The following is a 26,981-nucleotide window of genomic DNA, read 5'->3' on the forward strand; positions in this document are numbered from 1 at the left end:
TTTTTTAATTTTCTTGATATAATATGCGCAAGATTTCCTTGATGCGACATTGATTATCTTACTAGTTGCCCTCAGTCTTGATATTTATTTTAAAGAAGTATATTGGAAAAATATTTGTTGTTTGCACTTAATATACATCTTCAAAGTATCATTATAATTAATAAAAGAATTTTTTCAACATGAATTAAAAAAGCAGTTACTCCATTTAGATGTAATTAATTTTATGAAGTTTTTTACCTACTTTTTAATATTGTGATTATTGTATAAACGAATATTATGTCATGCCCAACCCTGTATTTTGTTTATTTTTAAATATTATATAATATTATTGTTAATTTATATATTGGCATATACATTTTGTTTATTATTATATTAAAAGGCAAATTTTTACGTAATTTTTTTACAGTACCTTTAGCATTTGCTAAATATATTACTTTCTTTGGTTCTATTTATTATTTTACTATTAATCTGACAAAGTCATCATTCAATACAATAGTAACATCAATAACAATAGCATAGTTAAAAAAATAAACTTTTAAAAAGGGCTATTGACCATAGGTCTTAACTATAATTTTTGTCCTACAATTGTTTTATATTAATAGGACGAATTTATTCCATCTTTTTTAATGTTTTCCCAACACACTTACCATTTGTCTTACTGGCACAATTTCGCCAGTCTCTGTAATTATAATTTATACATAGTTCTATCAACATAGAATTAAACATGTTCCAGCGACTCCGACAGTACAAATTTCCTGATCGTAAATGATCGTGTCATATGCAACTTAATATACACTTTTCAATTTAAATATGAATTTTAAACTGTATCTCGAGTACAGCCTCGTACCGATCCATCTCCACAGAATGAGCTGGTCCGACTCGGATAGATGTGGGTGTGGTGAGATTAGAACTATGGACCATACACTCTTCCGTTGTCAGATACACCATAGAGCTATCACAATCTTCATGAACAAATTAGCTGAAATGAAAATACCATTCCCAAATACTACAACAGTATTAATGGCAACGCAAAACCGACATGTGTATGCAACTGTACTAGCTTATATTAGATCTTGTAAAGTTAGTTTTTAATTGAAATCTAATTACCTATGTTAAATGTAAGCTGTATATCCTTATTTCTAAGAGAACTTAAGCGGAGACAGGTGAAACTGTGCAGTGCACAAAGCAAGTGAGGAGAGTGGAGACACGAACAAGAGGAAAAAGAAACCTCAAGATTTCAATAATTATAATATATTAATTCTTCTTCATATATGAGCTATATGTTATTATCGTATTATAATAATCTTAATCTATTTCAACAAACAACTTAGTCCAACATTTCTTATATTTTATTTGTATTTATTTCTGTAATTTTATTGCTGTTATAAATGTTATTATTATTAGTTTCATTCATTCTGTCGATAACCCAGAAAATAACAATAACCGTGTTAAAAACTTCAATATATAATAATATCTGATGACTGGTACAATTACTTCATAAATTCTATTCGGAAAACGAAATAATATTTAAATTTTTCAAACATTAATACTTAATCTTATAATTTTCTGGAGTTTGGTCGCTGGATCAATCTCCAATACATATTTTTCATTTTTCTCATTATTAAGCCCAGAACTAGAGCATGTTATCTGTTTTTCTTTTTATTGTAGATAGATTGCTTTGTAAATAATAAAAAAAACACTTAAAGTTTTTAATAATATACCGATAATGACATTTATTGCAAAACTTTAAATTTAATCTGCAATGATGCTCTCATCTCCTTCATATTATACATTTGTCAATTCCGAAATATAAATTATGTTCCGGTTATCGATGATCGGTGATTATTGTTTTATATTTTTGTTCGAAAAAAAGATTTAAAACTGCATATTGAAGTAGACAACTTTACCATCAAATTTTCATTAAATTCCTTCTTTTATACCAAAACAAATTAGAACAATTGAAACAGCACACTTAATGTGTAGTTCAGAGTTAAAAATTACATTACTAAAAGAAGTTATTAAAATAACAAAGAGCTTTCAGTTACCTTATATAGGCAACCCAATATTCTTTTAATTATACCTACATTTCTATCGAATATTGGGTTGCCTATCATATATATCTTCTTCTTATGAAATATGAATATATATGAAATACTTTAACCCTTTGTGTCAGTGTTTTCACAATGGTACCAAATAAAAAATACTTATTTTCAAGCTTTAATAGATTAATAGAACAATTTGATCATATTTCACATTATATCACTTTATCCATTTTAAATTGTGCCTGTGTTTTAAATTGTGGTTTATAGCACATAAGCAATAAATTATGGTTCTTTTTATTATTAATAATAATATCACGAGTGCTAGATTTCAAAGACTGCAAATCCAGCACATTTCAATTTTGAAGCCCAAATGTATACTTGAGTTCTAATTCAGAAATTTTCAGTTAAAAATTGACGATGGAAGGTGGGATGGAGTATTAGTTTCTCAAATGCCACGTTACGGTTGTGGGCCCATTTTATAATTTGTGGCTCTCTTGATTTAATGGGTCCCATGTGCACGTCTGTGCTGAAATCCGCTAATGAATATCTTTAATATTCGTACAATAAACAGTTTAACTCTCTGAGGGGTGGTGGTATAATGCAATGAACCACCTTTTAAATATGCCTAGCAAGACATTTTTCTAGAAAATGTATTATACATTTTAATTGAGTTGTTATGTCAAAAGTTGAATATTGACGTTGATTTAGTTGACGAAGTTGCATGAATTTCTGACCCCTCAAAGAGTTAAAGTCATTATAGGCAGTGGGTCCCTACAAAAAATATATAGTAGGAAATGTCATGAGAGGTCTATAACTTGGGCCTAATGGCTAATCTGAGTATAAGCGTTGAGCAGTTTAAAACTATTAATAAAAGAGAATGAAATAAAACAATACTAGTACGTTATTTTTGGATGATAATTTATTTTTATATTTTAGTTTATACATAATACATTTATTACAATTTTTATTAGGTACACAAAAAATTTACAAATAACTTATATATTTGACATTTAAGATATATAATAAGTTTGACTAAATTCCATATGAACGGGCATATGGATATATCCATAAGTTACATAGTATATTTTCCCTTATATATGTCATTACATTCCGTTCGTTATCAGATTATACAAAAAATATATAACTTGCAAAAAAGAACATCAATTTAAAAAAAGGAAATGATGCAAACAATTCATGCTTTTTCCTCGGAACAGTTTCTTTATTATTAGTATATATTTTTTTTTATATATGATATTAATAATATTGCTACGACACGTTTATTATATTGGTATTCATTGATATGTTTGAACAACAAATACTAAGTACTCTTCAAAAAACTACGAATTTTCCATTATTCTGAATTATTGAAACACTTACGATTATTATTATTAATATTGATTTCTCAAAAGTTTTACATTTTTTTTCTCTAGGAACTAGAAATATCTTTCGTATATATTCATTATAGTAAACATATAAGCCTAGATTATACAAATATTATATAACTCGTTTGTATTTCTTGTTTTTTTTTTTCATTGTCGACACTTGCTCTTTCGAATTGGAATATTTATAATGGTAATTAAATATATAATACTGTACATTCTCATTAAGCTATACTCAAAAAAACAAACTAGATTTCAAATAATCCGAGAGAGAAAAAGCGTCCTTTTGGCGAATACAAAATATTTTTTAAGAAAAATAATTTAAAAAAAAAGTTCAAATGAATTTCTCTAACGACCATCAGAATTGAAATTATATAATTAAAAAAGATCTAAAAATTAATAAATAAATAACTTAAAATTATAAATCTACATTTGTATTTATAAACGTATTGATAATTACTTGGGGAGATTTCCAGTATTTTTTCGCTGAATACGGAAAGAAATATAGAAAATCTTAAAAAGACTGTACAAAATATATATGAGATAGTAAATGTAATCAATAATATTATACAATTATAAATGCTTTTGGTACAAATACGCATTTTACAATTGTATATGCTTTATTAATACGTATATTAAAAAAAGGATAATTGACAAATGAAACAAATTTAATCAACTTAAAAATTGTGTGTGTTTGTTCCTTTATTATTATTTTTTTGTTTGAATTGAAAAATACTGCAATTAGTATAATATATATTTGTATATAGATAAATAAATCACAGTAACTCCATCAGTATTTTAAAATTCTTTTTTCTTGTTTAGTATTAATCATATTTTTTTTGGGTTGAATTTAAAATTTGTGTATATATTTTTTTGGCGGAAAGCGAGAGCGCGTTTATTTATATTTTATATTCTGTATGTTATACATTATTTCAATTATATTATTAATATTGTTAGGGTTGTTTTAAATATTTATTTTGGATTCCGTTAAAATGTCGAAATATGGACTACTAATTATGCGGGTTTAATTAGTTCACTTGCACTTGCGAGCTCGGCGACGGAATCGACGCATACGTTGATCCCATTCGTCCTTCCATTCGATTACGATTGATCTCTGGGTTACACCCAAGTTGCCCGTCACTATTCCGCCCGGAGAGTCGTCCTTTTCACGTCCCAAAATCAAGTATGATCTACAAAAGAGAGATAGATGTTAGAACATTAACGGCATTGCTTATACAGTGGATGAGGTAGATGCGATCTAGGGATTAGTGAGTAGTTAGCTGACGGATATTTATCAGCTTGAGATGAACAACTTCATATAAGTTTTCATCAACTGAAAACATCTTAATGATGCGGAGAAGAAAACATGTTTGAATTAAACGGGGATAAATTACACGACGGAGCGTACATATCAACTGGTTTAATTAGACGTCCATCTCACGTTAACGCACAAATCTGCTAATCTCGTATACAAATAAACTTTTAATTATTTTTCGCTAAATAGTTTAATTATATCAACTCATACATCCATTTAATAAAACACTTTTAATTAACAATTATCATAATGATGATAAAGTTCAATAATACATTTTGTTTATAATTATTTCATTTAAAATATATATAAAAGATTGATTCTGCATATATTTTAAAACTTTCCCTGGCAGTAACCAGACTGGTTCAATCAAAAATCAAGCCATGACTCGGATGCTACACAAAATTTTGTTGCCCTTTCTATACTTTACATGCAATGATCATAGCGGCACAAATCCAGAAAAATCTTGTAATAACCATTTACAGACAAACGGCGGATATATCCGCCATATCCGTTACACAAAAAACTTTGTCATCGTAGCTTGGTTCTAAGACGTAGCGGTTAAAGCCTTGGCTACAGTTACAATTACGTCACTTGTGCTATCGAAATACGCCAAAAACAGTTGAAAATGCGAGATCGAAAAAACTGTGAAGGGTTAATATAGCCCACATTCATGTCAATATTAAGAGTGACAAGATTCTTAAATATTTTCAGACATACCATCTATTGTTTATGGTAAATTTATAATAACAAGATATGACACAGAAACTTAGATTAATTGAACTCCATTTACTATGGTAACATGTGTAGCTAGTAGTTGGTACGTCGGAGAAATTAATGTTCCATGACACATATTGTGTGGATGCAGCATTGTCTATATTAATATCCTTATTTTTTCACACCAAATTATACCACTAGAAGATTTTTCGCATTAGCAGTTTCATATAACAAATATGAGAGAGAATATTAATCAGACCAACAAAATCATGTCTTCATTTATGTTTCTGTACCTTCGCTCAAATAGAAAATGATCATAGCTATATGAAAATATGAGTCAAAACATCCTTTTTCTTATTTCCATAATTGAAGAATTGACAAGATAGAGGAAATGTATCTTACTTCTACTATAGAACCAACTTGTCACCTCACGTAGATTGGTCACTGTAACAAGTCTATTTGTATTATATCTATAGATAAAGAACTTATTTATTATGTTTATTTACACTAAAAGTCTTTCAAAAACAATCTGCTTCAAATGAATAATTATTTTCATAATGTATTCAAAATAAATGTTAATTATTAAATTGATATAATTTGCATAAATGTAATTTTTTTCATAGAAGTGGAATATTTACAGAGATTATTATGAAATTATTATTATGAATATAATTAAGTAATCTTAAACAAAATTTTGCATTCTTTATTTTCTTTAACTTTCATTGCAAATTAATTATAATTATCTAATTGAAATGTAATTTCAAATATGTACAAAGTATAATGTAGATTTTTTGAGTAAAGACAATACGAAATTATCCATGAGAGACATCCGATATGTTTCTCTCGAGATGAATGTAAAATAAATTATAATTATGTAATTAAAGTAAATTCTCTAAATAAAAATTCATAAGTACATGGGTATAATGTGGTATTTAAATAAAGTTATTTTATTTTAATCTTATAAATTAGTTAACTAACTTCTTTTTTTTAATCAAAAACTGTATGTGAAAATATATATGACACTATAGAATTAACAATTTAGTTGTCAACATAATTTAATATGTTATATTTGTATATGTGTTTTTTTTATATTTAATAAGCTTTAAAGAAATGTAGTTAATATGTAATTATTGTAACGTAAAAAATAACAACAAAAAAAATACGTTTTACTCGGAATATGTAATTTATGTACATTTATATAATCGCTAAATACGTGGCACGAGAGAGACTTGTACGTTTTTCAGTCTCATTTTATTTCGTGCATCAAATGAATTTCTGATGACTTTTCATGGCTCGTTTACGAAAATTACGGCTTACGTAATTTATTCATTCCATGGAGACGGACTTCTCGAGTCGCGAACGCGCCTGAAATATATGGTCCGATTTGCATGTGCTGAAATAACTGTAACAAATCGCTCGTCGCTTGAGCCGATTCATTAAATCCAGGACAGATTCTTCCTCTTCCTTCCCGCAATTTCGCCTCGCTCTTTGCTCTTTGAATGAAATGAAGAAAAAAAAAGCGACCTCGCATGCCTCATGCTCGAATAAAACGGATCCATTTTAGAAGCATAAAGTTGCAAATCGCATGCCGTTATGACGTCTGCATCGGATAAATAACATCATAATAAAACCCGTTACTTGGTTGCATATGGAGATGTAGAGGGGATTGGAAAGGGGTTGGGTCCTTAATTGGTCCACTTTTATGGGAAAACGCAGGAATATTTATATCAAACGATATGTCACATGTCAGTTTATATGCGCAAATGCGGAGATTTATTGCCAGATTAAAGCATTTGCGCTGCGGGAAAGTCTCGAGATTTAACTTCCTCCTCGTCGTTCTGTGCTTGATTGAACTCTTAGCTTTTAGTAAAAATTATTGTTTTCTTTGTTACTTACTTGTTTGCTTTGATTTTGGGACACTTGCAGGCTAGATCAGCCGCGGGAATGACGAGCAGCATTGTTCCTTTTCTTATTTTCGAATTGCCTCCTTTCTTGTATATCGACACGATCTTGACCATAAACCTTACCCATCCTTTGGTGTGCTCGTCCTCCGGGTCTTCGACTCTGCTTAGCACTTCCGCCATTATCGCTGCGAAAAGAAAACAAATACAATCAGGAAATCAATCAACAATTGTAGACAAAAAGAAATGACAATTCGCATAAACCATTCATGCATGCAAGATCAATTCCGAGCGGCTCATAAAAAAAAAACAAAATGTACAAATTGAAAACCTTTGATACCTTACGAATCAATACTATTTTATTTACCGATTGAAACACCGTTAAATTTCATAATGTTTATTATAATCGGACCATAAGACGGACCTATTTCGAAAATTTAATTTTGAGTGCGTCTTATAGTCCGAATGCACAATCACACTGCTGCCAGTTCAAATCGAACCGGAACCGAACCAAAACCGCAAACCGGAATTTTTAACAGAAGAGTAACCGGAACGTAAACTTTCTCAATTGAAAAGCCGACACCGGATTGAAATTTTAATAACAATTGATTTCGGTTCATTAAATTATTTCATTAATCGCTTACATTTTAATCATAACCTTACATTTTAATCATAAAACAGTTGGTATAAGGAGAAAAATAAAAATGTGCGTCTGAATTCGAATGAAATTCGGAACTTTTTCATATTTTTATTTTGCGATAAAAACTTTTTTTGATTTTAAATTTAAATTTTAACCGGAACCGAACCGTAACTTATTAGACGAACCGAAAACTAAGCTGAAAGGATAAACATTTACTTGGAACGTAACCGTAAACCGGAAGGAAATTAATTTCGGTTCGATTCACTGATTATAATAGTTGAAATTTAAGATTTCTAAATATTTATAACAGAAATTTTGATTATTCTGAGTTCACACTTATAAAAAAAGATAAAATTAAATCAGGATTGGCAACGCGCGGTCTCGGAGCCAATGGGTTGGGGGGTTCTTTTGATGAGCTCTCATTCCAACACAGACAGTTGGATAGCGAAAATTAATTTCACTAGCAAAAATGTGCCGACCCCTGATTTAATCTAAAGGAATATTTATAATAAACAAATTGGAAATCTTTGATAATTTAAAAATCAATAATTTGATACAGAAACGGATTTGAACGCTGTTGAATTTTGCAAATTGGAATTATAATGAATACACTTATTTACGGATAATTCTATTTTCAGTATCTGCTCGAGACCTGAAATTTAGTAATGTTCTAGTCCAATAATATCCACCTCCGCAGACACATTATTAGGGCATGTTTAGCGGTGCATGCGTTTTCAAATTTTCCGCGTTTGCCAAGTAATTATTCCACTTTATTCTTTTTACTTTCAACCGAATACATATAAATAATATTGGTAACACGCTAACACCAATCACAGTAATTAATTTTAGCGCAGTCAAATTCATTCAACCGATTTTAGAATGGCGTATCAATTTCATACATATTGCATTCAAATACCTAGATATTAATTACATAAATAATAATATGTTCAAAGTAATAAATACAAAAATTATAATAAGGGTTAAACTAATATTTCTTTTATAGTTCAAAAAGTTATAAAATTAAGAAATGGTTAATCCAAATAATATCCTTATTATTTAGTGACTTACAAAATAGTTCCTATTTATTTCTCAATCAATTCATTAAAAACTATTTACTAGGCTATAGTATTTTTTTTTACCTCTAAAAACGAAGTTTCGCTTAATAAAGAAATTTCTTGAAACGCATTCTATTCGTTAACGAGGTATTTCGATTACAGATTCCTTTATTCTTTGAATTTATTTACGGAATTAAAAAAAAACTAAATCTAGAGGTAAAATCAGGTCTGGAAGTATTATTTTATGAATAATATAAAAAAAATAGTTTATCAAATTTCGTTTCAAATTGTAAAAAGAATGCATGTTTTTAATTAAGATTAGTGAGAAACTGTTTGATTATACACTACTATATAATTAAATGAATTTGAAACCCATTACATTTAGAATCTATAACAGACTACGAGTTTGATAATTTCTTTGAGAATTCTGTATGGAAATCATCTCGAGTCAATCTCATAAACTTTTTAGTTTTTCTTTTACATTAAATTCTGTTTTTTTTATATTAATTAAAGAGCTATCAAGTGATATAAATTCAGTTTTAATTGAAAGCATCTCTATAAATGAAGAAGCGGAATGTCTCTTCGCATCGGATGCAGAAGAGCGTCGAGAATTTGAAAAATGATTGTGTGTGTGGAAACTGGTTTAGCCTTCGGGACGTTTCCAGGGACACAATTCGGTTTAGGTTAATGTATTTTGTCGTGTTCGGAGCCCATTCGTATTACAAATGACTGCAATTTGGCTCACTAAATGCAACAATAGTTTGCACATACGACTATTATGGATTATTAATGGATTCGGCTTCAGTGATTTGCGTCGAGACTATTACTCATCCCAATTCAGTTACATCCAGAGATGAAATATTTACCACCAAGTTGTATAATATTATTAAGCATAAATCCGGAGGCACAGTTCATATATTCAATATATAAAATTAATTTAAAAATAAATTATTTCAATGAATTATTTCCTGTTTTAGAATTAATTAATGTCCCCGTCATTGTTAATTGCATGAATGCAAATTACGTTTAATTATTTATAATTAATGGAATCTAATGTAGAAATATATTGGGTGATCATATGCAATGGACATTTCATTTAAATTAAGCAATTTTATTTATTTATTTATTTATTTAAATAATGTTCATTATAGTATAAAAAATAACTGATTCTTTTAACTAATTGAATATAATAATAATTATCTGATAGCTATTATATCTAAATGTATTTTTTATCAATTTGATGGACTTTTATTATTTTAGATGCAGTGAAAATCATATTTTTACGGTCTATGAAATGTTTAATATTTCTAAAATAACAAAGCAAAAGAAGTAATTTTTCACAATATGCTTTGGAGGTAAACTTTGAAGAAATTATTGAACAAAGAATATATGATCTTATTGATATATGGGCTACCTAGTAGAAGACTCAGTAGAGTCTAAACCGGAATGGATCAACATGATGACAGTCATTTTTTAAACTGTCTATAGACCATAGATTGATTGAAATCGGTCTGAAGGTTCTAAAATCTATTCCAATAAAGATCGAGTAGCAATTATTAGATAAGGCACAAACAAGATGATTCATTGTTATGAAGAAAAATAAACATATTTACAATTGTATTTAAAGAAACCTATTTTTTACTTAAACTCTTAACATGCGAATAAAATATAAGTATTTTACAACGAAAATCTTTACTATAAGTTCTTATAGTTCTTTCCGCGTTATTCGAGGCTTTATATTTTGATCTTCCCAATTAAATTCTTACATAATTGCTGACAAATTTGATTCACCTGGATAAAGGTTTTACTCATTTACGAACATTTAAAAAATACTTTAAAGCATACTTATCATTAGATGTCTCATATTTTTATTAAAACTTTAATAATTATTTCTACTGCTTAATAAAGTGAAAATAATTAAATTGTTATTGTTTCAACTGATTAGTACAATAAACTAAATATAATAAGTTGTAATATTTTATGAATTATACAATTATACAAAGAAAACAAAAAAATATACCAACAAAAAAATTACATTTGCGACTAAGACAATCTGTGGATCTTACTGTATTAATTCAGTCAAGAGCCAGGATCTTTATCGTAAAAATAAACTATTGTATCTAAATGTTTGTGTTATATAAAGAATATATTATAATGTAAATTACTATAAATACAAGTAAAGTAAAATTTGTTTCTTTTTTATTCGCGTATTACCTTTGCCTATTTGCTATGTATTAAAATGACCTCCTATAACATTGTTTCGTTTAGCGCTCTGTTTTCAGGGATGCTTCTAAAACGCTAAACGAGTTTTGAAAATAGACTTTCTACCAAATTATTGTACAAAGTTTAAATCTATAAACAGCTCATTTTTAATATAGTAAGTCAAAAAAGTTATTTATATTTCAATATTCTTTTATTATGCTTAGTTTAGATTATAGTACTTTTATAGGTTGCCGATGTATTTGCTTTTCTAGCATTTTTACTTGTTATAGTTAAATAATTTTTCATGTTGAACTTTACATCAAAAGCTACTTGAGTTGTTCTTCTAATTGGGTGAATTTTGTTAGCAAGTTGTTTAAGGTTTGAGTAAAATTATTTTTTGGAAGCAATTAATTTATCATGAGTTTTCAAAGCATAACAATGATCACCCATCCATGATACATTGCTTAACTTTCGTAAGCTGATAAATATCGGTTCAAATTTGTTATCATCGCAAATATAGTCATAGGATTGAACTCAATCAAAGGACTGAACTTGATTCATAAATGAAAATTAATTAATGAAATCCCTTAGTATTAGGACCGGATGAGGGAAATAAATCAGGTGCATTAAACTAAGCCCCGAGATTCCCGTTGAAGTTGAATGCAGGTCGCCGTTTCGGCTCATTAGCATAATCGCGCAAGTAGTGAAGTTCGAAATTCAATCAGAATTATGAATATTTAATAGACACATATTTTCCAATGGGATTCGCCCTGGCTTCGCTTCGGCTTTGTGCTTCGTTGCATTATATTTAATAATAATAACACGGCCATTAGAATGGATTTCTGTTTTGTAATGAGAAGCGCCATAAATCATGTTCTAAGCACATACAAGTATATTCATGCATGAACACTCGCGTACACACACATACTTCGAGAAAACGCGGTATAGCGAAATTACTGTTACGGCTTCCCAACAAAACGCAACGAAATCCCATTTAAATTTCGTTATTGTATGCCTATAGAGCAGCTACCTTTTCTGCTCCAACTAAATTGTATCTAGTTATATTCGCTATTATATGTATACAATTCAAGATGTAATGCCCAAATTGCACTTCGTATAATCCTACACATGATGGTGCAAGACGGCGCTCACTAATTATTTATTAGACGGACGATAAATTTCTGTTGTCTGTTCATATGCATAATTCAAGCATTAAAATGCAATTTACTAATGTAAATGTTTTGATCTTTTCAGACGAAAAATCCATAAGGAAATTGTAAATCATAACCAACCATTCATGTTTTCGACACTCTATAAAAGGAAACAGTTCGTAATTAGTTAAATCATAAAATAAAACATAAATTGTATGAAAATTTATATTAAGTAAGGTAAACACTCGAGTCTAATACGCTCACTTTTTTTTAAATAAAAAATAAATCGAAAGTTCTCACATAAAACATCATCTAACTATTATTTATATTATGAAATACAGTAAAATTTCGATTATAATACGCACGGTTTTTAATCATTTTAGCTGAAAAACTTCATTTTCATTTGTTTTAACAAATATTTTATACAATTTAAAATAAATTCTGGAAAAACGAGCGTACTATATATGAATTTTTATATAATTAGAAACTTTTGCGCTAAATCAAGGATGCGTATATCTCAAAATCATGGAGAAATTATTTTCTTTCATAAAACCTAAATTTTTCTCTACTGTGATTAATTGATTTCACCGGACTGTTTTAAACCGTACTAATTGCATAAATTACCCGGATAAAAGGAAAACTTGAATGTAGCAAAAAATCAATTATTTATGTAATATAATTTTGTATACTATTTTTATTTTGCTACACTTTTTTTTATACAAATTTGAAAAATGTTGTAATAAACATGAAATTGCATTAAGCTAAATATAATAGTATTATAAAAAGTAATCAAATACAGATAGCTATGCAGTTTTACTGATTTAGTCGTATACTCATTATGTAACAGTTACAAAGTCCAGTACTTGTGCAATTATAATTTATACACAACTTGACACATGACAATTAAATGGATAACACGTATATTTTCAATAAAATGGAGCTTTTGTGAGTAAATTGATGGTTTTAATTCATTTCACTAAATTAATACAGTAAATATCTCGCATAGTGCGGATGTTTGTTTGGCAACATCGAAAAACACGAAATTATGTTTTATACATAAATGATCGTTTTTTCCTTTGTTCAGTCAAGTCTATTTAATTTAATGTGGTTTTAAAGTCCTCGATTAGTGGGACTTAATTGAGATTGACAAAACCGATTACCCTCACTCTCCGAGGTAATACTGTATTTATATGTATTGTACTATTATTGATTATTACATTATTTGTATAAATACCTAAACAAATTAGTGTTAAAGCAATTTTCTTTTATGGAAAATTTCCTGCTGAATTCATTTTTTTTTATTAAAAGATATAATGAAAACTGAACAATTAATAATACATCTACTAAAACATTACATAATTTATAATATTAATGTAATTATAATGCTGTAATAATAAAAAATACACAAATTGAATTTTGTTTATTGCAGAATTCATTAATGTTTATAACGCAATGCATGCATATTTGCTAAACAAGAAAATTAAAACCGAATAACACGTATTTACCGAGATTTGAATTGAAATGGTGCGTTGTTTCCTGGTGCATATTTATCCAATTTTTATTTATATAAATTTATTTACTGTTCGTTAAATGTAAATCCATTTAGATTCGATTCGCGTTTTGCATGCAGTCAATGGAATTATTATAATGTAGAAAAATGTAAATTTGAAAAATACCATTTTCCATTCGCGATTTCCATAATAACAATTTCACGCACCATCTGCTAATACATTCACGAAGCAAACACGAAATTTCGAAATAAAAATATAATTCGTTACTTCGTGAAACGTGCGTATTTTTTTCTACAATTATTTCTTTCCACATCGATTGTGTGGTTCAATTAAACAATCAATCAATCTTCACTGAAGGCGAGAAAGAAACGTCTTTGGAAAGTTCCCTTTTCGTTCGGATCAGGAAGTTTCGCATCAAGAGAAGACTTGCACAATGTTACCATTTAAAAGAGAAGATGCATTCACTACGTTCTCATGATGACATGCAAAGTTTACCACCGCTCGGAAACGAACCCAATCTAAACGATTCCTACGATTTCGCTAGATTATTACTAGCTAAAGCGTAATTATTACTTACCGTAATCCCTTTTGCAATACTTGTTTAGGTTGAGTCTTCTTGTGGCCGCTTTGCATTTTCCGCATTGATCTGAAACAAAAAGACGAGATTGAAATCTTTAATGCAATGTACAGACGTGAATGCAATATGTCTGAAGGCGCAGGAAACAAAGTCAATTGGAATGGAAGCACATGAAACAATGAACTATTAAAATTAAAATGAAATCAAAGTCAATGCGCCCATTTCAAAAGGCGAGCGGAGGAAGCGAGAACTGGAGGTAAATGCATAAGAGAAGGAAGAGATTCATGCAGAGGGGGATTTAATTTATTATTACTGTCTTGTTTAGAACCGTAAAATTGACTTTATAGCCCGGTCTTTAACACTCTCACAAATTGGGGCTGTAAATATTTCTTTTTTTTGTCTTTCTCATTTTTTTTTGGTACATTTCTTTTATGATTCGAATCAAATATACATTTCGTTTAATTTAATTCAGATTGGAGCGTCTCGTGAATCTATTTATAAACCATGAAGTTTTGTTATGGCGAAATTAACTCGATAAAACCAGTATAAACTTGGCACTAAATAGAAGTGACTGCACTATTTAATTAATCTCGATTCAATGCATTCTATTAATATTGATTTCATAATTGTCTTAATCAAAATGCATTATAACTATGAATTCATAATTTTCAATAATTGTATTAATTAAAATAATTTAAGAATGTTTTGAGAAGTTTATAAGAAAACATTAATATTTTACAGCTTTTTGATAAGAAATCTCGAATATGGACAAATATTGGACAACCCTCATACAACATGCTTCTTTAAATGCACAGTTTCTTCAATATATATATTTTCATAATTCTTATTAGCATTACTTTTCGCCGTAAAGCAAAATCATGTACATGTAAGAACTTCGTTTAAAATTTAAAAAAAAAATGAACTTAATATTCTTTTATATATGGATCTGGAGTATGGAATAACATGATTTTGAACATTATCAATAATTATAGTATTCTAATCTAGCAATTCTCACACTAAACAATTAAACAATGTTATATTTGATGAAAACCCACTGTTTTTCTATAGTTGGGGTGGCCAGACTTTTTGCAGCGTGAGCCGCACATAAACTTTTTGGTATAATAATTTTTTAAAAATCTCAATCACAATATAAAATATATATAATATTTGTGTTTTATTGTTGCTCAACAAGCCACAACAAGACTCTGGAAGAGCCGCATGCGGCTCGCAAGCCACAGTTTTGCCACCCCTGCTCTATAGCTTAACTATAAATCTAAGTTCCAGTGATTAGCAATTATATGTTCTAAATAAGAATATACTTGATTTATATATATTATAACTCAATCCGTATATTACGAGTTCCGCCAATATCTCGAACTATTTTAAACCAGACTAATCGAGTAATTTCTTGTAAAAATAATTTTCTCCACAAATTATTTAGAATTTTGAATTTAATAAATGCAAGGTATTGTAAAATTATGCAAGAAATAAAAAATACATCTGTCAAATACGTTCAATGGATTTGTTAAAATATATTTCAAAAACAGTAAACTTGAAAATAGAAAATAATGTAAAAGAAATGTGGTGTGGTAATGGTTGAATTCTTTTACGGAAATTCCAGTAAGATTTACAGGAATATTGGTTGGACATGTTCACTGATCATAAAAGAACGTTATTATCTCATATACGCACAGCATAGGAGTTAATTAATTGGAATTCCAGCGTATCGAGTTTAATCATCGAAAGATTGGATAGAAGAACTATTTAAGACATCCTGGTCGTGGATGAATAATTTTAAAACTAGTTGAATTAAGGAAAATTATTTGTTAATAATTTCATTAATTTTCAGTAGCAAAATATACGAAGTAATATAAATAATTTAAATCAAAATAAATATGTAATTATTTTATCATAATATTTGAATAACATGATGTTTATCAAAGTCTAATTAAGGTGAAATCGAATTTCTTTGAAAAATTAAATTCAACATTTTCCTCCACTAAAGCCATAAAAACTATCAAAAGCTCAAGATATAAATATGTCAGTAAAAACAAATTTATAACGCTGCTTAAATAATAAATTGTACATATTTAATAATTTGAAAAGAAAAATAAATGAATATTTTTGATGCCTCTATAGATTATTAATTAATTACTTTACAACGTTTAACAGTGTAATTTAATTTACAATATTTTCACTATTATAGAATACGCTTTTCATTTGTTTCTATATACAGCAATAACTCGCATAGTTCAGGTATGGGATATTGGCGGAACCGAACTTTTGGTTAATATTTTTTTAATTTATATACGATTATGTAATTACAAATAAGTAAATGAATGAATATATTTCATAACGTTACATATTATTAACTAATTATCAAAAACTATTAGTGTAACGTTAGGATGTTATATAATGCACTTTTAATCTGTTTTTATAGAGATTCAAAAGATCACGATGGAACACGCACGCATCATTCATCTGTGCGAGATGAAGTAGTTAGAAAATATTATTTGTGGGTTCACCTGAAGAGGTGGAATAACTGTAAGAACTTCTAGTGTGATACATATGAAAATGTCGCGGAAGCACGACGTATTGTTGATGTCCAGGTCAAGGAAGTAAAGATGACACGAGGATGAAGAATCCATTTCGAAAGTTGCTTTTTGCACACCGAGAAGAAATGAACACACGTTCATGCATCGAATGATAAGTGAGATAATTCATATAGTCAGATGGAAATTCTGAACAAAACTATAATACTATATCTATCAAGTAAGTATATAAAAAAATACCAAATCTTTATTTGTTGTTTCCATTTGTTACCATGAACTATTTTTTGGTATTCTCCATTTCTGCCTACTTCACATCATTTCATTAAAATTAATAAACAAATTTGTTGTATATATAATTTGTAGTAAAATAAAATCTTTGTCAACAAAAACTACAACTTTTATTGCATTTTCAAAAAAATAATAAATTTGAATGGTAAAAAAGACAGGGAATAATACTTAAACCAAATTTATTGAATAATTTTAATAAATACAAAAATTATATAAAAAATTTGAAAATTATTTTTTTTCTTTTCAAATAATTTAGTCAAATTGGAATGGATAACACTAAGAGTAAAATAATGGTTATAACAAATTTAAATATTTTAATCCATCCATGTGTTAAGTACTAATGTGTGAATGAAACATTTAGTTACTTGTAATATTTATATGCATAAATAATGTGTAACATATTTTTGTATGAGATGTTCATGAACTTAGAGAGCATTAGTGATTTCATCGAGAGTAAAATATTAATAGGAAAAACAGAGACAAAACAATGTGTTACCCATAAACATTACTCAGTAAAGAAACGACCCGAAAATATAACTTAGATAATAACAGACGTTTCCCCCTTTTAAGACAAATTAACAAGTAATTAAATTTTATAATTTTAATGACCACGGTTTTTTTAGCCTTCGGCAGATGCTGAGGTTTGTAATGAAGTATGTATGTTCGTACGCATATATAGAAGAAGGGTGAGCTCCTTTTTGCCCTTGCGTCTCCTTCAGAAACGAACTTCGATGTGAATATGAGTGAGTGAGTGAGTGAGTGAGAAAGAAAGAGAGGGAAGAGACCTCTAATAGTATTTTTCCTCAGAGTGGAAGCCACTCCAACGAAAAATTATCCTTCAGTCAGCTCTTTTTGTCATTAAAAGCAAGCAAAATCCGTTTGCCGACTTCAATCGGTAAAGTAAGTGAAAGACATAGAGCGAGATGGGAAGAGTGTTTAAAGTAATTTACAATTTCGCATCATTATAATATATTCAATCCGAATATTCGTTTCGCTCGGTCGTAATGAGTGTGTTTACTCTTGCCTCCATCGTCGTCATCATCATCATCTGCTTCTCCAACCTTCTCAACCTATCCTCACTGTGGGGCCCACACAAATCTTAATTAAAATGTAGAAACTTAACTTCAATTAATGTTCGTTCTCCGTCCAACGCACAGATATATTCTGAAGCTTTCGTCCAACAATGCTGTCCGATTTCGAAAATCCTCCCAATCGGGTGGAGGCGCGTGATTCGAATGCCAGCTTATATAAAATACGATTTTAATTAATGCACGGTAATTAAAACGTTCTTGCGGCTAATTGTTAATATCCATCGGTATTACTTTTTAATTATACACCGTCTTACGGTGAACTTCGATGATTTTTTTCATTCAGCATATAGACGAGATATTAAGAACACTTGGAATTCGGGGGGAGAACTTTAATTTCGGTAATTATCAACGCGCCAGGTCGTTACATTTTCATATTGATTGGGTACCAAAAAAAGCATTTCATACATTGTACAACCATAAAAATGTCTACACTCAACAAGATGAAATTCACATTTCATAATCTATTCTCATTAAATTTAGAATTATTTACAATATAGAAATATTAAGTTCTTTTTAAACTTAAGAAAATTAAAAATATTTTTTTTTACATTCTAATAAGTATTTTATACAATTTCATTCACTTATAGAATATTTATATTAGTTAATATCTATAAAATAACGTTTTTTTATGCGGTAAACAGTTTCAAGTAAGTTAAAAAATAAACAGTACAAACAGTGATTATAAAGAATTTTACCTTTTTACCGACCATTTTTATATAAAAAAATAATTTTAAGTACCATTTTTTTTAGAATTTATTTTGCTCAAATATAATTTAGTTTGTTTTACTACAGTGAATCTGTAGTGGTCGAATTCAACAGTAAGTTTATAATTGTTAACTGAATTGAAAATTTTAACACGACATAATAGAGTTATATTATTGAATAATATTATATAAATAAAATGTATTTATAAATTTTTCAACAAATATTTTTACCACATACATACAAATATGATGGCCAAATGTAACTTCAAATATATATTTCTAGTATTGATTGATTCATATGTACAAATAAAGCTTTACACATTTTTGAAAATAAAATTGTTATTTATCCATTTATATTTCATTATTAGTGAAGTTATTTTTTTTAACCTTAGCAATAACACAAAATAAAATATGATAAAAAAAATTACAAACAAAACTCCATTTCTATTTGAAATTTTTAAATAGCAATAATCAAATACAATCACTGGAAACAATTCCTAAAGTATTTTCTTAATGTATGTAAAAATTTATTGCTGCAGGCATTATCATTATTTAATATAACAATCATTCGTAGGAAATGATTGTTCTGTGAAATTGCACACAACTCAAGATAACCGATAGTTACTTATTTACTTCAGTCACGCGCTTTAAGAGTAGCATTTTATGGCCAGTACATGGTGTTCAATTATTATTATAGCATTCTATTTGCATAACAATATTGTATGCATTTCAAATTATATCTCACGGAAGTGCTGTTTGTTAATGCAACACATGTTTACAAATATAGGCATAATAAGGATTATTTATTTTAGATTACTTTAAACTAAGTAATTTTTATAGTAAAGTAATAATCAAATTAGAAAATAAATTAGAGAATATGCTTTAAACCAAAGTAAAATTAATATAATCGCACTATAATTTTCAAATTTTAGTGGTCTTTAAAACTAATTAATTAGCATTTCTAAACCTTTTATTTATAAATTAGATTAAAAATGTATAATAATTTAAAATACACGATCATTTTGTTTAGTTTTTGAAAAAACATGTGGTTCCACGTGGAACTACTGTGAAATAAAAAGCTTGGAAATAATTATTCTTTATGTGGTCCCATAGGGCACACAAAGGATTAAGTACACTTGTGTAATTTATGAAATTATATCTCTCTTTGAATTTTTTTATATACTTGAGTTCATGAGTTTAAAATTACTTAGTAATATATCTCTCTACATATAATTGTATAAGAAAGAATAATACTTATACATTAATATTTTAAATATATAGTTCTGATTCTCAAGTCTTTATTTTATTAGAAAGATGTAAGATGATATTCTTCATTTTTTCTATGAATTACAATGATACTGATTACTGATGATAATAATTCGTTTTTTTTTTGTAAAACTAAAAAAATAATTGATATATTAAAGAAAACGTTTTGCATTTAAATATGTTTTTCATGGTAATTCTTATAAATTATGGTAATGTGGTAATGTTTCTTAATTATTAACAGTAATCATTGTAGGTCAATGTAAGGTAGAAAATAAATACAAATATTAATTAAGAAATTGTGATAAATTTGTTTTGTTAGGAAAACTGGGAAAGAGTAAAGAAAATCAGGAGTAAAACCAATTAGCATGGAGGTGATTTATATGTTAAATTTAAGTAATGTCTGCTTCCGAAATAGAAGATTACATTAAATAATCATTTCGAGAGAAGCAACATAAACATGTAGAGAAGAGTACGTCCACAAAAGAAATTGCTTTGGCTCCGCTCGTTTCTCTTGTTTAATCTCATTATAAATAATTGCAGAGTAGTTACGACACAGAATAAAAAAAAAGAAGAAGATAAGGATGGGAACGAGAAAACGAAAGAGGAAAGAAAACATTCTTTTTTTGGGTTCCTTTTCTTTGTTATTTTCGCTCTTTCCACCTTTCCGACACTATTTCTCCATTTTAAATGAAACGGCCAAATTGGATTGTCTTTGCTCGAGTTCCGTTTTCTTTTTAGCAATTGCACTTTCGTCATGTTCGCGTGGCGTTTATACGACGTTACGTAACGCACTTCCATCCATCCGTTCGTTCGTCGGAGAGGTTGGATGGAAATGGTGGAATGAATTGGGGGCTCCAGGGCTCTGATTCCCGATCCCTAGATGTGCTTGCAATGCCGACGATACTGCTCGTGCTTTAAAATCAAAACCGATTTACCATTCCATCCATTACCCATTAAAGCGCCGCAACAACAGTAATCTCGTCCATAAAACTACGAAATTGCATTCCGCTCAACCACTTTCCATTTCGCCGGTCTTTCAATAACAAAACAGCGTTTTCGCATACAAATCACAAACTTCATTCAACAAAAGTCAACGTCATATCATATCAAACAGTTGTAACTATTACAAATTTTAATGAAACAGTTAAAAGTTATTAAATAAAGTAATACTGAAATTACTTTTATAACACGATTTCATTGAAACACGAATTTACATTGTTTATAATTAATACAAACAATGTTAGTTTTATAACTGAAATTACTTATATAAAAAAAAGGGATTGAACAAGAGTTGATATTAACCTAGTCAAAATAATATTAGTTGTAATATTATGACATCTTTCAGTTGCGTTTATTTGTTAATCAAATAATTTATGTCCTAGAACAGTAATTAATAATCGTCACTAGTGTTACTCAGTCTCGATATTCTTTTGATTACAAGACAACTGTTTAAAGAAATTGTCGGGACTCGAGAAATTTAAAAAAATAATGTATAAAATGAATAAAAGTAAAATACATTATTTTATAACTAATTCAGTTCATTTTTTTTATATATTTTCAATTGCACGAAATTCAAAAAAATAAGAAAATACATAATTATATATATAGTAAAAAAATAATTTAAAAAATATGCTGTTAAATACGTGAGTTAATTTAAGCACTTGTCTGAAAGTATATTTCTTAATTTTGTAGCAAAATTTCATGCTAAGGAAAATGTCTTCTCACATTCAGTTATTGGTTTTATGGAGAGGAGTGAATTATATAGAATTTATATATTCTATATAATTGGTGGTTTTCTTTCTAGTTGTTTCAAAAATATTGAATTCTTTGGTTAGTATTAACCCCGTTTTGTAGGAGATTGAATATTTTAAATGTACATTAAGGCAGCATTAAGCTCATATGTCATATTTAAAGTAGTCGGCTTATCGTCTATCAGTATTGCATGAAAATGTTTTAGAGTTATCATTACCAATTTCAAAATTGATAAATTGCATATTTTATATAATTCCCGGATATTGAGATATATGTTTCCAAAATTCCCGGGAATTCCCGGTTCAGTAACCCAAATTATCACCCATTCAAATACTATCATTTGTTTAACTACGTATGCTGAAAGATGTGATACACTAATGAGACACTATTCAATTTGAAAGTATAAAACTGAGTAGGTAATAGCTAATATTGTAATATAAGTAGTTTCAAGTAATGTTTTAATATTAAGTGGTAAATAAAGCAAATGCAGAAACTGAAAATCTCTTCAGTGTTGCAAAACGGGTGTTTAAAGAGGGATGAAGGGGGAAGGACGTACGGGGTATTACATTAATAGGTTGCAGGATGCAAGCAATCTGTAGCCTGTTAATAATTAAAGTGTGCATGTGGATGTATATGTGTGAGTGCGTGTGCGGCGGGGGTGGATGTAAATGCGGCCGTGCATCCATCCAGATGAGGATTATGTAATAAGGGGTGGCGGTTGCGGGGGCGGCAGCCGAACCGGCAACCCTTTTGTGTTGGCAACATTGCGAGAGCGGGAGGCGGCTCAAGAGAGAGAGCGAGAGCAACGACAAAAATACAAACAAACAAACCGAAACAGACAAAATACAAGAAAAAAAAATGAAACCGTTGAGAAGAAGCGAAACTGAAATAAATGCTGGAAAAAAACGAGAAAGAACATAACACAGACGAAGTACCTTCGCGTTTCGAGTCGTTAAGCCGCATTTCAATACGCACATACCGTGCCTACTCAAAAACATATGTCGTTTCACAACCATTCGTTTGTTTATTTGTTATTGCACACGGCAACACAAAATGGCCACAAGCGTTTCGCTTTTGTATATAATATTTCTCTTTTTATTCTCGTTTTTTTACCTCCCATTTCGCATGGATTCTAATGTTTGCAGATGAGTGAAACGGGCTAAATGCATGCAAACGCAATATAATCCCGTCGACCATTTATAAACCTTATTTGTGCATATTCTGCCTGCTGCGTTTTCCGAACGCTCGAGGAGGAAAGTAAATTTTCTTTTGAGCGTATAAAACAAATATAAAATAAAATAAATCGCTTCGAATTCGTTTCGGGTGGATTTTCCCGGCGACTGCACCCTGTTCGCATTCCGAACAATATTCACATAAGGAGGGGAGATTTTTCTATTAAACACTACATTAAACCTCGACGAAAAAGTTTTAAATAGGATCGGAGAAGAAGTACAGTTAATTGAATAGTTGGCGAAACTCTGCCCCCTCGCATAAATTCAACGAAGATTAAAAACATGCCGCCGCTTTTAAGACTTGCCCATATTGTTTGGGGCAATTACAATTAAGAGATTTAATTAATTTACGTTTATTGGATGCCAAAATTGCAATATTTAGTAATTGGGGGTAATCATTTCTGTCAACATCCTCAACTGTTGAAAACAGTACGAATCGAGAGCTTTAAAATAAAGGAAAAAAATGTAAAATGTATAAACATAATTAAATTAACTTAACTATAACATTAAAAGCAGTGAAAAATAATAAAGTCTGTGTGTAAAAGAATGTTGTAGAATGTTGTATATAGTAATACATATTTGGAATATAAAAATATTAAAAATAAATCTAAATATAATTAATACAGATAAACGAAATTCATTAAAACAATAGAGGGTGAGAGTAAATGAATGCTACAGACAGATTTCATGGATTTGCGAGTAAGCCAAACGTGTATATTGAAGAATAGATTCAATTCCATGTATAGCGAAATCCAGTCAAGGTGGAGATTCCCCCACTGGAAATGGTGGAGTTGGCAGGCAAATAATGATGGTTAATGCAGATATACACAAAGAGGGTGTATTATACGGATGAACTGTGTTAAATGTGCGAGAGTAATTGTTATTTATTGTTTGGGACAAATTGCAATTTAAATGCTTTATTATACAAGACAATTTACGCTTTACGAATTTTTAATTTAAAGGATTTTATTTCCATAAACAAACTTTATTTTACAAAGAAATAATCGCAATCACTTAATTTGAACAATATACTTATACCTCTATTAACGAATAGGTAAGTTACTTTATTAAGCGAAAATTCGTTTTCAAAGGTAAAAATAATATAGCCATAATGGATATAAGTTTCTTACTAAAGGAAATGATAAGCTTTTTTTCGAACAAAGAAAAGTTTTATTAAATAAACAGCTAACTTGCGTACAAAGTGAAATTACATTTTAAAATTTTAGTCTAAAATGGGCAGTTTATGATTTTTTCTCTCTTTCATTTAACAATTGCCTATACTGAGAATTATTTTCACTAAAAAAAGTTTAAACCTTTCCAATGTCATTTAAGTACTATTTAAATTTATAGTTGTCAACATTTTTTAGGCACGAACTTCTATAATTTCGTCTTCATTTTATTTGCTAACAAGGATATCCACTGAAAAAATTCTACATTCAATTCTAACATCTTCTTAATTTACGAAACCTATTGATTGAGACATCTAGATAACTTCATTTCTAATTTACTTCATCTATTACAACATCTGGTCATATTTTGTGCCAAACTACATATAACCATATTTTAGTGACTTTTTTCTAAAACTCAATGTTTTTATTTTTACAATTGCAGACTTCGTTATATTCAGGTGTCGTTATTAGAGTTATAACTGTATTTTCTTCAAAATATATTATTTCGAATTTATTTTTACAAACTTAAAACATTTAGTAACATTATTGAATTACAAAATTTAGGGTCAATAAGCCAATGCAATTATTACATTAATAATGTGTTTATTTTTGCTTACTTTTCATGTTGTGCATCTATTATAATAATTTCTAAAACTACCATATGTATATATATTATTTTTTTTATAGTGAAGTCGTAAGCATGAAGTACGTTGCATAAACTTATTTAGTTTTACTCATTATATAAATAATTTCAATTTTATACTTAGATAATCTAAAGTGTAATGATCCTATTCACATACAAACATGTTGAGTGTAAACTTGGTCATAAGATTTAATAAACAGCAAAAGTGTAGTAGTCCTTGAAATAGAAGATGCAAAATACTAGAAACGCCTTGATAAACGTCTGAATAGTAGCAATTAAATAGAATGATAATAATTAAATGGGAAAGGATGGATATCCAATTAAAAGCAAAGCCGACTGGGTTGCCTGAAAATTAATAACTCGTATTTACCTAGAATTTGAATATTTAATAAACGTCATTTATTAATAATTTATTTTATTTGCGCGCCGAGAAAGCTTTATGCACGATAAATAATATCTAAGTTAATGAATGTTTGCCGCAGTTGGAATTTTAAGTGCGGCCCAGAATGCAATTTGCGTCCTGCCCGCAACTGCGATTAATATCCTCCATCTCCGTCTGTCTCCTTTCCACTCAAACAGGATGCATCTACTTGTTCCTCGTACTCTTCTCATGAATGAACGTAGTTAAGTAATCGAATGCATGTGGATTACAATACGACGAATAATAAAAAAGAGAAGATGAAGATGGAGAACGCATGAATCGAAGTACAAACAAAATGATGCATGGGACTCGAGTAATAAATAATTGACAAGCGTGTCGAGCGAGGATGGCCTTTTTAATTATTGGATTCCACGGCATACGAAATACATATTAATCAAAATGTATCTTCGATATTTCATAACTCGGTGTGTGGCTTATTGTTGATACTAAGTGATTTATGTCTGACACCAAACGCATTCTTAATAACACAAATATTATTTGTTAAATCAGCCAACCAACTCGTGGACAAGACNTTTTATGCTTTCTCATTACAACCAATTACAAAAAATCAATCACGTCGCACATTGATACTTCAATAAATTAATCATTGTTAGAGTGGTTGACAAACTGTGTTAAATGCATTGAACATTTCTAATAATTGTGATAAATTGGAATTTCATTGAATATTATGCACATACTTGTATATTTCATAAATAGAATAAACTCGAATAAATTGAAAAAAAGCATACCTAGTACAGTGCAACTTCGATTAGTATGCGGATTCACCACAATACAATTTGAAACTTTCATAGCAAACACAATTTTAATTGAAAAATAATAATTAATTCTAAAAAAATAGTACATCAAAATATTGTTTTATACATAAATTTACTTTTTTGTGCTGTTTTAAATTAACCCGTAGCTGCTACAATCCAGTCAATTTGATCTTTTCACTTTTTAAATCTAAATCAACTTTTAGTTGCGCTTTCTTCCTTTACTTAATTTTCGCATAACATAAAAGTTAATTTGCTGATAAACAACATAATAAAGGTTTCGGTTTAAAAACTTATCATTTGTGGACAAATACACTCCATACTTGTATTTTTGATATTAGTCTGATATTTATGTTGAAATTTTTGCTTTGATATTCGTCTGAAAAGTCAATATTCGTCCCACAACCGACGTGGCGGACGAGTTGACCGATGTGAGTGTTAATTCTTCTGGGAAAAAATCGTCTTTTTAATATTTGATCTCATCTCAGGAACAAATAAAAATATATTAATTTATTTAAATAAAAATTAATTCTTAATAATTAGTACACAAAATAACATAAATGATCATTTTTTCATTGAATACAATCAAGTCTCTTTTTGTAT

The 26,981-nt window shown here is 28.9% G+C and overlaps 1 protein-coding gene across 1 annotated transcript in view; it reads right to left on the reverse strand.

Annotated features, from left to right (window-relative positions):
* Nucleotides 1–4,401: 4,401 nt before the first annotated feature.
* Nucleotides 4,402–26,981, reverse strand: part of LOC108556386 (netrin-B-like) — a 32,358-nt gene continuing 9,778 nt past the window's right edge. Inside the window, exons 4-6 of the mRNA XM_017912476.1 lie at nucleotides 14,488–14,556; nucleotides 7,347–7,539; nucleotides 4,402–4,611 (exon numbers count right to left, since the gene is read on the reverse strand). Coding sequence (XP_017767965.1) covers nucleotides 4,455–4,611; nucleotides 7,347–7,539; nucleotides 14,488–14,556 — 419 coding nt within the window. The 3' untranslated portion in view covers nucleotides 4,402–4,454. The remainder of the gene's footprint in view (nucleotides 4,612–7,346; nucleotides 7,540–14,487; nucleotides 14,557–26,981) is intronic.

The sequence above is a fragment of the Nicrophorus vespilloides genome, unplaced genomic scaffold (assembly GCF_001412225.1).
Source record: "Nicrophorus vespilloides isolate i.1.1-1 unplaced genomic scaffold, Nicve_v1.0, whole genome shotgun sequence".
NCBI lineage: Eukaryota > Metazoa > Arthropoda > Insecta > Coleoptera > Silphidae > Nicrophorus > Nicrophorus vespilloides.